The sequence below is a fragment of the Sciurus vulgaris genome (genome assembly GCF_902686455.1).
Source record: "Sciurus vulgaris genome assembly, chromosome: 5".
In the NCBI taxonomy this organism is placed as follows: domain Eukaryota; kingdom Metazoa; phylum Chordata; class Mammalia; order Rodentia; family Sciuridae; genus Sciurus; species Sciurus vulgaris.
Window position 1 is genome coordinate 173844125 of NC_136465.1, and position 12715 is coordinate 173856839.

General features: G+C 43.8%; 1 protein-coding gene and 1 long non-coding RNA gene across 3 annotated transcripts in view; one reads left to right on the forward strand and one right to left on the reverse strand.

Annotated features, from left to right (window-relative positions):
• Positions 1-9223, forward strand: part of EP300 (EP300 lysine acetyltransferase) — a 73845-nt gene extending 64622 nt beyond the window's left edge. For both annotated transcript variants that reach the window (XM_079140782.1, XM_079140781.1), the window contains 5 exons: positions 596-761; positions 1509-1673; positions 3054-3215; positions 5261-5542; positions 5910-9223. In XM_079140782.1, the coding sequence (XP_078996908.1) occupies positions 596-761; positions 1509-1673; positions 3054-3215; positions 5261-5542; positions 5910-8120 (2986 nt within the window). In that variant the 3' untranslated portion in view covers positions 8121-9223. The remainder of the gene's footprint in view (positions 1-595; positions 762-1508; positions 1674-3053; positions 3216-5260; positions 5543-5909) is intronic.
• LOC306661701 lies at positions 2463-5254 on the reverse strand. The gene is made up of 2 exons (XR_013763941.1): positions 4526-5254; positions 2463-2833 (listed from the first exon to the last, which is right to left on the reverse strand). It is a non-coding gene; the product is annotated as an uncharacterized lncRNA (long non-coding RNA).
• Positions 9224-12715: the final 3492 nt, after the last annotated feature.

Consider the following 12715-nt stretch of genomic DNA (forward strand, 5'->3'; position numbering starts at 1 on the left):
GGTATCAAGACCAAAAAGAAGTTTTAAAGGCATCCCTCATCTTTCAAATATATTTTATATATATATATATGGCCTCCTAAAAATAGTAGGCATTGTGAGATCTGTTATTATTGCTGTGCATTTAGGCCTAGTTGTAGCCTGAGAATTTTGATCTAATGCTGGAATGTGCACTTTTATTTAGAGAAAAATCATTGATTTCTCTCTTGGCTCTACTATGCGGTTTAAAGTTTAATATTCTACCCAGGTGTGGTGGTGCACATGTAATCCCAGCTACTCCAGAGTTAGGCGAGAAGATCATGTTGAGCCTGGGAGTTCAAGGGCAGCCTGGGGAACATAGTGAGATCCTGTCTCTTAAAGAGTGAGTCACGTGCAATGATGCATGCCTGTAATCAGGAGGCTAAGTGAGCAGGGAAATCCCAAGTTCAAGGCCAAACTGGGCAACTTAGCATGATCCTGTCTCAAAAGAAAAAGGGGTAGGGGCATATCCCAATAGTAGAACACTGTTGGGTTCAGTTCCCAGCACCACAATAAATAAAATATAGCATTCTGTCTCGAGTGAATGATCTCTTGATGTTCTTTCTCTTTGTCTTATTAGATATACAACAGGGCATATTTGGGCATGTCCACCAAGTGAGGGGGATGACTACATCTTCCATTGCCATCCTCCTGACCAGAAGATACCCAAGCCCAAGCGACTGCAGGAGTGGTACAAAAAGATGCTTGACAAGGCTGTGTCAGAGCGTATTGTCCATGACTACAAGGTCAGTTGGAGCATGGAAATGTACTGTTCTTGCTACTCTGTTTTCTGTCATTTCATAAGTCTTCTGTTTGCTCTGCTTCTTCCACATAATTGGTACAGTTATGCTAATTTGGTAAAGTGTCTTTATTTTGTACATGTGAAATTTTTCAAAATAAAAAACACTAGGTATTAGAGAGAAATGTGTTATGGCCAATTAAAATAATAACCATGTCATTTTAAACATTTACAAATTTAGACCATCTTATGTGCACTAAGTTGAGGAAAACACCAATTGATTATTTTCCAAGCAGCCCAGCAAACCATTCTATAGCAACAACAGTAGTAGTAGTAGTAGTAGTAGTAGTAGTAGTTATAGTAGTTTTGATCATTTTGAACATAGTTCTCAGTTAAAGCTCCTGAAATACTAATAACAGATAGAAGGAGGGCTGCACTGCATATAACACGGAGTGGAAAAGCTGGAGTGCTAGTGCCACCTCCTAGGCCTAGCAGGAAAATTCATCATGTGGTTATGTTAAGGCAGGTAATATCCTTGTTGTCATGCATATAGGAAAGAGAAAAATGGAGATATTGACATCCGACCAGTCCCTTTCACTGTTTGTGACACTAAATATCTTCCTGACACATGGGTTAGGGATAAAATCTCAGCCAGCTGTTAGAAGACATTTTAATACTTCATCCTGTGTCATATAATCAATGCTTTGAAACAAAAAGCATAGAAATTGCTATTTGTATTTCAATATTTTTACAGGATATTTTTAAACAAGCTACTGAAGACCGATTGACAAGTGCAAAGGAATTGCCATACTTTGAGGGGGATTTTTGGCCCAATGTTTTGGAAGAGAGTATTAAAGAACTGGAACAGGAGGAAGAAGAGAGAAAGCGGGAAGAGAACACCAGCAATGAAAGCACTGATGTAAGGCATTGCTTACTTTTCACTGTCTGCCTTGAATTTTACAGATAATCCAGATGGGAGCTTCACCTTTCATCTTGGTGTGAAAAAGCTCTTTAAATTGAGCAAACAGGGCTGAGGCAGAGCACTTGCCTATCATGTGAGGTCCTGGGTTCCATCCCCTGCACCATGAAAAAATTTGACAAAAAAATGATGCCTTAGAAAGGTTACTATATGGTTCTGTTTCTGTGGTTCTCGACCTTTTTACCATCAGGCTCCCCTTTCACAACTCAGACGTTGAGTAATAACTGATAATAGAAACAAGGATTAATTCTGAAAAACTGACAGAGTGTGTGTGTGTGTGTGTGTGTGTGTGTGTGTGTGTGTTTTGTGGGTTTTTTTCCATTCTGGAAATTAAAACCCAGAGCCTTCAGTATGCTGGGCAAGCACTGTACCACTGAGCTGCATCCTGGAGAATTATCTATCCAAACAGCTTAGTTATGGATATTTTAGACATTGAAGACCATAATACCACTTCTGGCATTTATTTTCCATCTTTTTCCTACAGTTCCAGGGATCAGAACACAAGGCCTCATGCACACGAGACTAGAAATTTACCACAAAACTGCATCCCCAGCCGCTGCTGCCAAACCACCCCCTTTTTATTTTTTTATCTAACAGCCCTTTTGTATTGCATTTATAGCTATACAGAAATAGGCCTGGGACAGAGTTTGCTTCTCCCCTGTATAGAATTTGGCTTAGTAACCCAGTCATTCACTTCCCCAGAGCATATCTAGAATTCACTGGATTTACTTTTTTTTTTTTTTTTTTTTTTAATTGGGGGCTTTCTGACTTAATAATGTACTAAGAAACTCCTGGGGTTGGGGATGTTGGCTCAGTAGTAGAGCCCTTGCCTAGCATGCACACACATACTCTTTTAAATTACTTGGTTTTCAGGATGGGTTATGGCCTTTTTGTTGTTTTGTTTTATAGACTGGAAGGATACAAAATCGGGGTCTGATGGATCACCACTTCCACACACTCTTACTATCCCATACAGCCACTCCTTGTTTCTTAGCCCAAATCTGGGCTATGTTCCTTCCGCAGGGTCAGTGCATTCTGAGGCTCTTCTAGGCAAAAAGTTAAGGCTGCATCAATCACCTTAATGAAGGGTCAGGTCTGCACTGGAGAAAATCAGGACAAATGTATTAGTAAACATTAGTTTGTTGTAAATAGCAACCTAAAAAGGAGAGAATAACTGAAGAGCTAGTGAAATAAAATATAGCATAAGTTTAATCCCTTGCTTCAAAGAAAGAGGGAGGAGGAGTCAATTTATCTCCAGTATTGTTTACAAGTCACTTAATAAAACTGTAACATTTTCTTGTCTTCCGTGCTGTCCTATAGGTGACAAAGGGAGATAGCAAAAATGCGAAAAAGAAAAATAATAAGAAAACCAGCAAAAACAAGAGCAGCTTAAGCAGGGGCAACAAAAAGAAGCCTGGTATGCCTAATGTATCTAATGACCTCTCCCAGAAACTGTATGCCACCATGGAGAAACATAAAGAGGTAAGAGGCAGGGTGGGGTGAAAGAACTACCCACCCCAGTTGGAAATTCAGCAGGGAGAACTCATTTGAGGGTAATTGGGAAGAAAAAGGAGCTTAGTGGGTTTTGTAAGAGGCAATGTTTAGCTTTAGCTGTGCAGTTATAAATTCAGATGGTAGTAAGTGGTGTCTTACTTCAAAAGTATACACATAGTTTGTCTAACTTTATTGTCTGTTTTTTCAGATGGACTTTTTAAAAAAATTTTTAATACCTTCATTTTGTTTGTTTCTTAATTATGTGTTGCCGAGGATCAAACCCAGTGCCTCAGACACCCGAGGCAAGCACTCTACCAGTGAGCCAAAACCACAGCCCTTGAATATTTTTGGTGTTTTGCAAAAGTTGTTTTACTAGGCTCCTTAGAACTTAAAACTCCATTGGTCATTCCAGTTTGTTTGTAATGGTGCTTTGGAAAAAGAAACGAGGAAAAAAATATATGTTGACAATAGCTTTTCAGAAAATGAATTAGGAACTGGGCATGGTGGTGCATGCCTGTAATCTCAGGAACTCGGTGAGACCCTGTTTCAATAAAAAAGGGCTGGGGATGTGACCTAGTGGTGGGTTCAGTCCCCAGTTCCACAAAAAAAAATAGGAAGAAGAATTGGAGAAAAACATTTACATATGCACTTAATAACCCTTTCTTCTGTATAAATTTGTTGGGTAATTGAGACTATAACTGAATTTTCCCCTTCAACCTCATAATTAATAAGAAAAACCAAGACACTTCAGGAATAGGTCATGTTTTTTGTTTTGTTTTGTTTTTTAATATCACAATTCAGTTCTTTGTTCTCAGACACCAAGTTGTTATTAGAGGTGGCAATTTTGTGGAGAGGGAAAGGAAGGTTTGATTTTAAATATGGAATTACAGCTATTGGTTAAGCAGCCTCTTTGGAAAAAAATAGTCAGGACCCTCTTCTGCAAAGGTATTTATGCATCTTTTCCTATAGTTCACTACTATGCCCCTCCCCCCCTTTTGTTTAGGCCTAGCAAACTGACATGGTCATCATGGTCCAATCGATGGGTTTGACTTAAATTGTGGACACATACATTCCATAGCTGTTTAACCTTAGGGCCAGAATTCTGAGGGTCTGGAGTAGAAGCAGCAAACATGCGTGGCCCAGTGCATGTCTACACATTTTCACTCTGCTAGAAACTGGCCAAAAATAGCATAGGCTACATGGCAAATTAGTGTAATTTTCTGGTATCTTGAGGTAATGTTTCACATTTTATTAGTTGAATAAAAGTTTATGTTATAGCTAGGCACAGTGTTGCATACCTGTAATTCTATTGACATGGGAGTCTGAGGCAGGAGGATCACAAGTTCAAGGCCAGCCTCAGCAACTTAGCAAGACCCTGTCTCAGAAAAATAAAAAGCGGATGTAGCTCAGTCACAGAACATCCCTGGGTTCCATCCCAAGTACCAATAAAAAGATCAGTTTTTAAAACACAGTGCTAACTGCCATGGTTTTTTCACTCAGGAAACTTACCCTAGTGTCACCATCTAATGTCTGGTCCTTGTGTTCTATTCCAGGATATTGAGTTGAGTCATGTTGAGTTGACTTTCATTTTGAATATTTACCAGCCTTTCTTTCTTTTAATGACATGAGCATTTTCTTGATGAGTCCAGGCCAGTGGGTATGCACACTTTCTCTTTTTGAGTTGTGTGTGTATTGGCTTTCTGGCTAGTAGATTCAGGTTAAACCATCAATTCTATCCTAGACTGTCTTGAGGCAAAATGCTCACTGTACATGTGCTGGGCCTGAACTAGACCATTCTTATTTTTGAAGGAGTTATTGAATCAAGTGGGATAGATAGATAACAGGTTGTGAATTTTAGGCCCATTATACTTAATCTCAAAGTGAGCAGAGATCGGTGAATGAAGCAGGAGGAGAGGTAGGCAAAGTTAGTTGTAAGCTAACCCTACATCTGCTGCTCCCACTGGGCACCGCCCAACTTCTTTTTGCTTTTGCACTCTAGACTCAGAATTAGAATGAGCTTGTCTGTTTGGCAGGTCTTCTTTGTGATCCGCCTTATCGCTGGCCCTGCTGCCAACTCCCTGCCTCCCATCGTTGATCCTGACCCTCTCATCCCCTGTGACCTGATGGATGGTCGGGATGCATTCCTTACCCTGGCAAGGGACAAGCACCTGGAGTTCTCTTCACTCCGACGAGCCCAGTGGTCCACCATGTGCATGCTGGTGGAACTGCACACACAGAGCCAGGACCGCTTTGTGTACACCTGCAATGAGTGCAAGCACCACGTGGAGACGCGCTGGCATTGCACCGTCTGTGAGGTCGGTACCAGGTTGTTGGAAGAAGGGGCGTTCTGGGTCTTCATTATCTTAAAGGGTGTTGCAGACACATGTTATATAGGTCTATAAGTAAGGGCCCAGCCTCGTGTGTTTTATTGTTGAAGTTGTAGACAGACACAATACCTTTATTTATTTATTTATGTGGTGCTGAGGATCAAACCCAGTGCTTCACATGTGCAAGACAAGCACTCCACCACTGAGTTACAACCCCACCCCGCATCTCAAGTTTGAGTGGCAGAGCTAAAGGGGCTAGTTTTGTCCTGTTAAAAAGAAGCTTTTCTAGCCTAAGCAGAGCGAATGACTTAAAATATCAGAGAGTTGACCTGCACCTCCTAATTTTTTTCCCCAGGATTATGACTTGTGTATCACCTGCTATAACACTAAAAACCATGACCACAAAATGGAGAAATTAGGTCTCGGCTTAGATGATGAGAGCAACAACCAGCAGGCTACAGCCACCCAGAGCCCAGGAGATTCTCGCCGCCTGAGCATCCAACGCTGCATTCAGTCTCTGGTCCACGCCTGCCAGTGCCGCAATGCCAACTGCTCTCTGCCCTCCTGCCAGAAGATGAAGCGGGTCGTACAGCACACCAAGGGCTGCAAACGGAAAACCAATGGCGGGTGCCCCATCTGCAAGCAGCTCATTGCCCTCTGCTGCTACCATGCCAAGCACTGCCAGGAGAACAAGTGCCCTGTGCCGTTCTGCCTCAATATCAAGCAAAAGCTCCGGCAACAGCAGCTGCAGCACCGGCTCCAGCAGGCCCAGATGCTCCGCAGGAGGATGGCCAGCATGCAGCGAACTGGGGTGGTGGGGCAACAACAGGGCCTGCCCTCCCCAACTCCTGCCACTCCAACCACACCAACTGGCCAGCAGCCAACCACACCACAGACGCCCCAGCCCCAGCCCACTTCTCAGCCCCAGCCCACCCCTCCCAACAGTATGCCCCCCTACCTGCCCAGGACTCAGGCTGCTGGCCCTGTGTCCCAGGGTAAGGCAGCAGGTCAGGTGACCCCTCCAACCCCCCCTCAGACTGCTCAGCCACCCCTTCCAGGGCCCCCACCTGCAGCAGTAGAAATGGCAATGCAGATTCAGAGGGCAGCTGAGACGCAGCGCCAGATGGCCCATGTGCAAATTTTCCAGAGGCCGATCCAACACCAGATGCCCCAGATGACTCCCATGGCACCCATGGGAATGAACCCACCTCCTATGGCCAGAGGTCCCACTGGGCATCTAGAGCCAGGAATGGGGCCCACGGGAATGCAGCAACAGCCACCCTGGGCCCAAGGAGGACTTCCTCAGCCCCAGCAACTCCAGTCCGGGATGCCAAGGCCAGCCATGATGTCAGTGGCCCAGCATGGTCAGCCCTTGAACATGGCTCCACAACCAGGATTGGGCCAGGTAGGTGTGAGCCCACTCAAACCAGGCACTGTGTCTCAACAAGCCTTACAAAACCTCTTGCGGACTCTCAGGTCTCCCAGCTCTCCCCTACAGCAGCAACAGGTGCTTAGTATCCTTCACGCCAACCCCCAGCTATTGGCTGCGTTTATCAAGCAGCGGGCTGCCAAGTATGCCAACTCTAATCCACAACCTCTTCCTGGGCAGCCAGGCATGCCCCAGGGGCAACCAGGGTTGCAACCACCTACCATGCCAGGTCAGCAGAGCGTCCACTCCAGTCCAGCCATGCAGAACATGAATCCCATGCAAGCAGGAGTCCAGAGGGCTGGCCTGCCCCAGCAGCAGCCCCAACAGCAACTCCAGCCACCCATGGGAGGGATGAGCCCCCAAGCGCAACAGATGAACATGAATCACAACACCATGCCTTCACAATTCCGAGACATCTTGAGACGACAGCAGATGATACAACAGCAGCAGCAGCAACAGGGAGCAGGGCCAGGAATTGGCCCAGGAATGGCCAACCATAACCAATTCCAACAACCCCAAGGAGTTGGGTACCCCCCACAGCAGCAGCAGCAACAACAGCAGCAACGGATGCAACATCACATGCAGCAGATGCAGCAAGGGAATATGGGACAGATGGGCCAGCTCCCCCAGGCCTTGGGAGCAGAGGCAGGAGCCAGTCTGCAGGCCTATCAGCAACGGCTCCTTCAGCAACAGATGGGGTCCCCTGCTCAACCCAATCCTATGAGTCCCCAACAGCATATACTTCCAAATCAGGCCCAGTCCCCTCACCTACAAGGCCAGCAGATCCCCAATTCTCTCTCCAATCAAGTGCGCTCTCCCCAACCTGTCCCTTCTCCACGGCCGCAGTCTCAGCCCCCCCACTCCAGCCCGTCCCCGAGGATGCAGCCTCAGCCTTCTCCACACCACGTCTCCCCACAGACCAGTTCCCCACATCCTGGACTGGTTGCTGCCCAGGCCACCAACCCCATGGAACAAGGGCATTTTGCCAGCCCGGACCAGAATTCGATGCTTTCTCAGCTCGCTAGCAATCCAGGCATGGCAAACCTCCATGGTGCAAGCGCCACGGACCTGGGACTCAGCACCGATAACTCAGACTTGAATTCAAACCTCTCACAGAGTACACTAGACATACACTAGAGACACCTTGTAGTATTTTGGGAGCAAAAAGATTATTTTCTCTTAAGACTTTTTGTACTGAAAACAATTTTTTTGAATCTTTCTTAGCCTAAAAGACAATTTTCCTTGGAACACATAAGAACTGTGCAGTAGCCATTTGTGGTTTAAGCAAACATGCAAGATGAACCTGAGGGATGATAGAATACAAAGAATATATTTTTGTTATGGCTGGTTACACCCAGTCTTTTTTTTCCCCCCTTGTGTGTGTGGTTTAAGTGTGCACTGGGAGGAGGCTGAGGTCTGAAGCCAACCGTATGCTCCTGCCTTGCACCTCCAATAGGTTTTATTATTTTTTTTAAATTAATGAAAATATGTAATATTAATAGTTATTATTTACTGGTGCAGATGGTTGACATTTTTCCCTATTTTCCTCACTTTATGGAAGAGTTAAAAAAAAAAAAAAAAAAAGAACATTTCTAAAACCAGAGGACAAAAGGGGTTAATGTTACTTTAAAATTACATTCTATATATATATATATATAAATATATATAAATATATATTAAAATACCAATTTTTTTTCTCTGGGTGCAAAGATGTTCATTCTTTTAAAAATGTTTAAAAAAAAAATTCCCCCTTTCCTCCCCTGAAGTCAACTTTTGTGCTCCAGAAAATTTTCTATTCCGTAAGTCTGAGCGTAAAACTTCAAGTATTAAAATAATTTGTACATGTAGAGAGAAAAATGACTTTTTCAAAATATACAGGGGCAGCTGCCAAATCGATGTATTATATATTGTGGTTTCTGTTTCTTGAAAGAATTTTTTTCGTTATTTTTACATCTAACAAAGGAAAAAAATTAAAAAGAGGGTAAGAAACGATTCCAGTGGGATGATTTTAACATGCAAAATGTCCCTGGGGTTTCTTCTTTGCTTGCTTTCTTCCTCTTTACCCTGCCCCCACACACACACTTTCTGTAAAACTTGAAAATAGAAAGCAAAAACCCTCAACTGTTGTAAATCATGCAATTAAAGTTGATTACTTATAAATATGAACTTTGGATCACTGTATAGACTGTTAAATTTGATTTCTTATTACCTATTGTTAAATAAACTGTGTGAGACAGACACCCCAGCTTTGTTTCACTTCTTGGGTGTATATCTTTGTCTTAGAAAACATTAGCTTAAAGTGCCTGATTGGTTAAGATTCAGAGGGAAAAGGAACACATTAGCTTACAGCCTCCTTAACATAAATGAATTCCCATATATTAGAGAATTTGTCCAACGCTCAGGGCGGAAAACGTACAGTAGTCCAAATACCAGTCAGATGTCAAGGTTGAACTGACAGGATCATTTTCTTTGATCCTCCAAGTATGACCTCAGAGTCTTCTAATCACCCTCTTAGCAGAGATGAGTAAGAACCTACAAGGGATCACACCTAAGTCAAAAGAAAAACCAAGACTAGGGACAATACATTCCTGTTTTGCTACCATTGCTAACTACCCAACAAGAATTGAGTTGGGGAACCAGTCTGAAGGAAAACGTGTGGAAATAAATGGACATCTGAGCTTACAGTGAAGTCCAACAGTGTGCTAGGTGTTGACAGGTTACTGGTCCTCCAACTGAAAATTAAATTGCTGTGAACAAGTTTTCAAAATTAGAATGCTATTACTGAGCTGCTTTGGCATCAACTGGCAGCTCTTGTTTTTGTTGTCAAGCTTCTGTACTGACCACATAACAGGAATCTTAAACTCCCATTTCATGGTCTCAAAACCAGGTAAGCATTTTCTGATGGGAACTTGTACACTAAAGCATTCATCAAAGACAACTCTGGGAAGGTTATCAAGCTTCCACCTGCCTCAGGTCGTCAACCCAGCAGATACAGGGAGGACCTAGATCTGTGCCAGGCCAGACTGCACTTGATCAGGATGCAGTCCTGCACTGGAGCTAGCCATCCTTACCCTCCAGTTAGCCAGGTCTTGAGGAGGAGGAGGAGGTTTACTAAGATAACAGCTTGGTGCAGTGGCACACATCTGTAAGGGAGGATCACGAGCTCAAGGCCAGCCTGGGCAACTCAGTGAAACTCAAAAAATACAAAGGGGGAGTGTGGGGGCTGCGGATGTAGCTCAGTGGTAGGAGTACCCCTGGGTGCAATCCCAGCATTATCAAAAAGAAAAGGAATCAAGTGCTAAGTGACAAGGATGCAAGAGGGGTTATCTAAAAGGTATTGCGGAAGTTCTTGGGAAGGATGGTATGGAAGCTAGATCTTGGAGGCAAGATCAACTGGGTAGTGAAGAGGTGAGAATGAACTTGGCCCTGAAGAGTGAAGAACCAGATCCTGCTGGGGAGCAGCTCCAGGCCCACTGGCAGAAACCCGATTGTGAAAAGTGGGGAGTGCCACTCAGTCCCCTAGGACTAGGGGCCCAGAATTAACCTGAAGCCCCAAAAGGGAGATCCATGAATTCTATTACATTTCCAAGCAGTAAATTCCCAGTTTTCATACCTCTACCTCTGACTAAAAATGACTGGGTCAAAGTACTAAACCTGTACATTCTCACTACAGTGTTGCAAGGAGAAAGTAGGGGAGAAGATGCTTAAATGGAGATGAAAAAAATAACTGCCCCAGACCAGACCGGAAGTAGTGCTAAGGAGGGGGAAGATAATAGATCAGTCCAGAGTCAAGAAGTGCAAGTCACATGCCTGTAATCTCAGCAGCTCAGGAGGCTGAGGCAGGAGGATCAAGAGTTCAAAGCCAGCCTCAGCAAAAGCGTGGTGCTAAGCAACTCAGACCCTGTCTCTAAATAAAATACAAAATAGGGCTGGGGATGTGGCTCAGTGGTTAAGTGCCCCTGAGTTCAATTCCTGGTCTCCACCCCCGCAAGAAATGAGTGAAATTCTTTAAAAAGTTAAAATGAGTCACATTGTAAATATAAGAGCTAAAATAGAGAAAAATAGATATAAATTTTGATGACCTTGCACAAGGCAATGATTTCTTAGCTAAGACATCTGAAGTGCAAACAACAAAGAAAAAGCAAATTAGACTGCATCAAAGGACATGAACAAGAAAGTAAAAGACAATACCCAGTATAGGATATGCTTGCAGATCATGTGTTTGGGTATCCAGCCTATATAAAGAAATCTTACATCCAACAATCAAAAGATGTATGGGGCTCAGTGGTGCACACCTGTAATACCAGTGACTCAGGTGGTTGAGGCGGGAGGATTGCAAGTTTGAGATCAGCTTCAAAAATTTATCAAGGCCCTGAGCAACTTAGTGAGAACCTGTCTCAAAAAAAAAAAGAAAAAATAAATAATAATTAAAAGGACTGGGAATGTGGCTTAAGCGCCCCTGGGTTCAAGCCCCAAAACCAAAAAATAGAATAAACAAATTAAGATATAATAAAAAGATAGATGGGCAATTTTTTTTAATGGCAAAGAAGGGGTTGGGGAGGTGACTCAGTGGTAAAGCACTTGCCTAGCATGGCTGAGGTCATGGGTTCCATCCCCAACACTGAAAAAACAAAAACAAAAACAAAACCGGCAAAGGACAGACATTTCTCCAACAAAGAAATAAAAGTGGTCGACGAAATCATGAAAAGATGTTCATCATCAGGAAAATGTAAGCCACAACTGAGGAACCACTTCGCATCCATGAGAATGGCTCCAGAGTGCTGGTGCCGGGGAAAAGGGAAAACGACATGGCAGGTCCTCTAAAAAGTCAATCACAAGGCTCCTATTCCACCCGGGGTATACCCAGGAGAACCGAAAGCATGTCCTTGTGAAAACTTGCACGCAACGTTCAGGAGCATTACTGATCCCAGTCAGAGGACAGACAACTCAAGTGCCCATCAACTGATGGTGGATAATGACCTTTTCTTTATATGAAATGAAAAGTATCTGAGAGGGGCCAAGGGCGATTTGAGAGGGCGAGGGGGCTAGCTAGCTGCTTATGGGCATAGGTTTCTTTCTGGGGTGATAAAAATGATCTGGAATTCTGGTGACTGGTGGCACAGCCCAGTGAATATAAAAACCTCTGACCTGCATGCTTTAAAATGGTGATTCACTTTTGGCATTCCCGGGTAGTGAAAAGGTATGTTCTATGGTATATGAATTATATTTCAATTTAAAAATAAAGACCAGACCAACATCTGGCTAATAATGCTGGGTTGGAGTTTGTCTCACCAGAGCCTGAACTTTCAGGAATGTTTAACCTGCAGATGGGAAGCCTAGAAAGTCAAAGAGGAGGTTCTGAAGGACCAACAAGAAAAGGAAGACTGGCTAGGTACAGTGGTGCACAGCTATAAACCCAGGGACTCGGGAGGCTGAGGCAAGAGGATTACAAGTTGGAGCAACTTGGTGAGACCCTGCCTCAAAATGAAAAAAATAAAAAAGGCTGGGGATGTGGTTCAGTAGTAAACTGCCCCTGAGTTCGATCCCCAATACCAAAAAAAAAAAAAAAAAAAAAGGAGGGAGGAAGACTTAGGGATGGGGTGCAGCTCAGTGAGAGAGTGCTTGCTAGCATGTGGAAGGCCCTGGGTTCCAGCACCAGCACAGGAAAAAAAAAATCTGTTCATAATGTAGACTTGAGCAAAATTTATCCCAGAACAAGTAAGGTTGCCTTG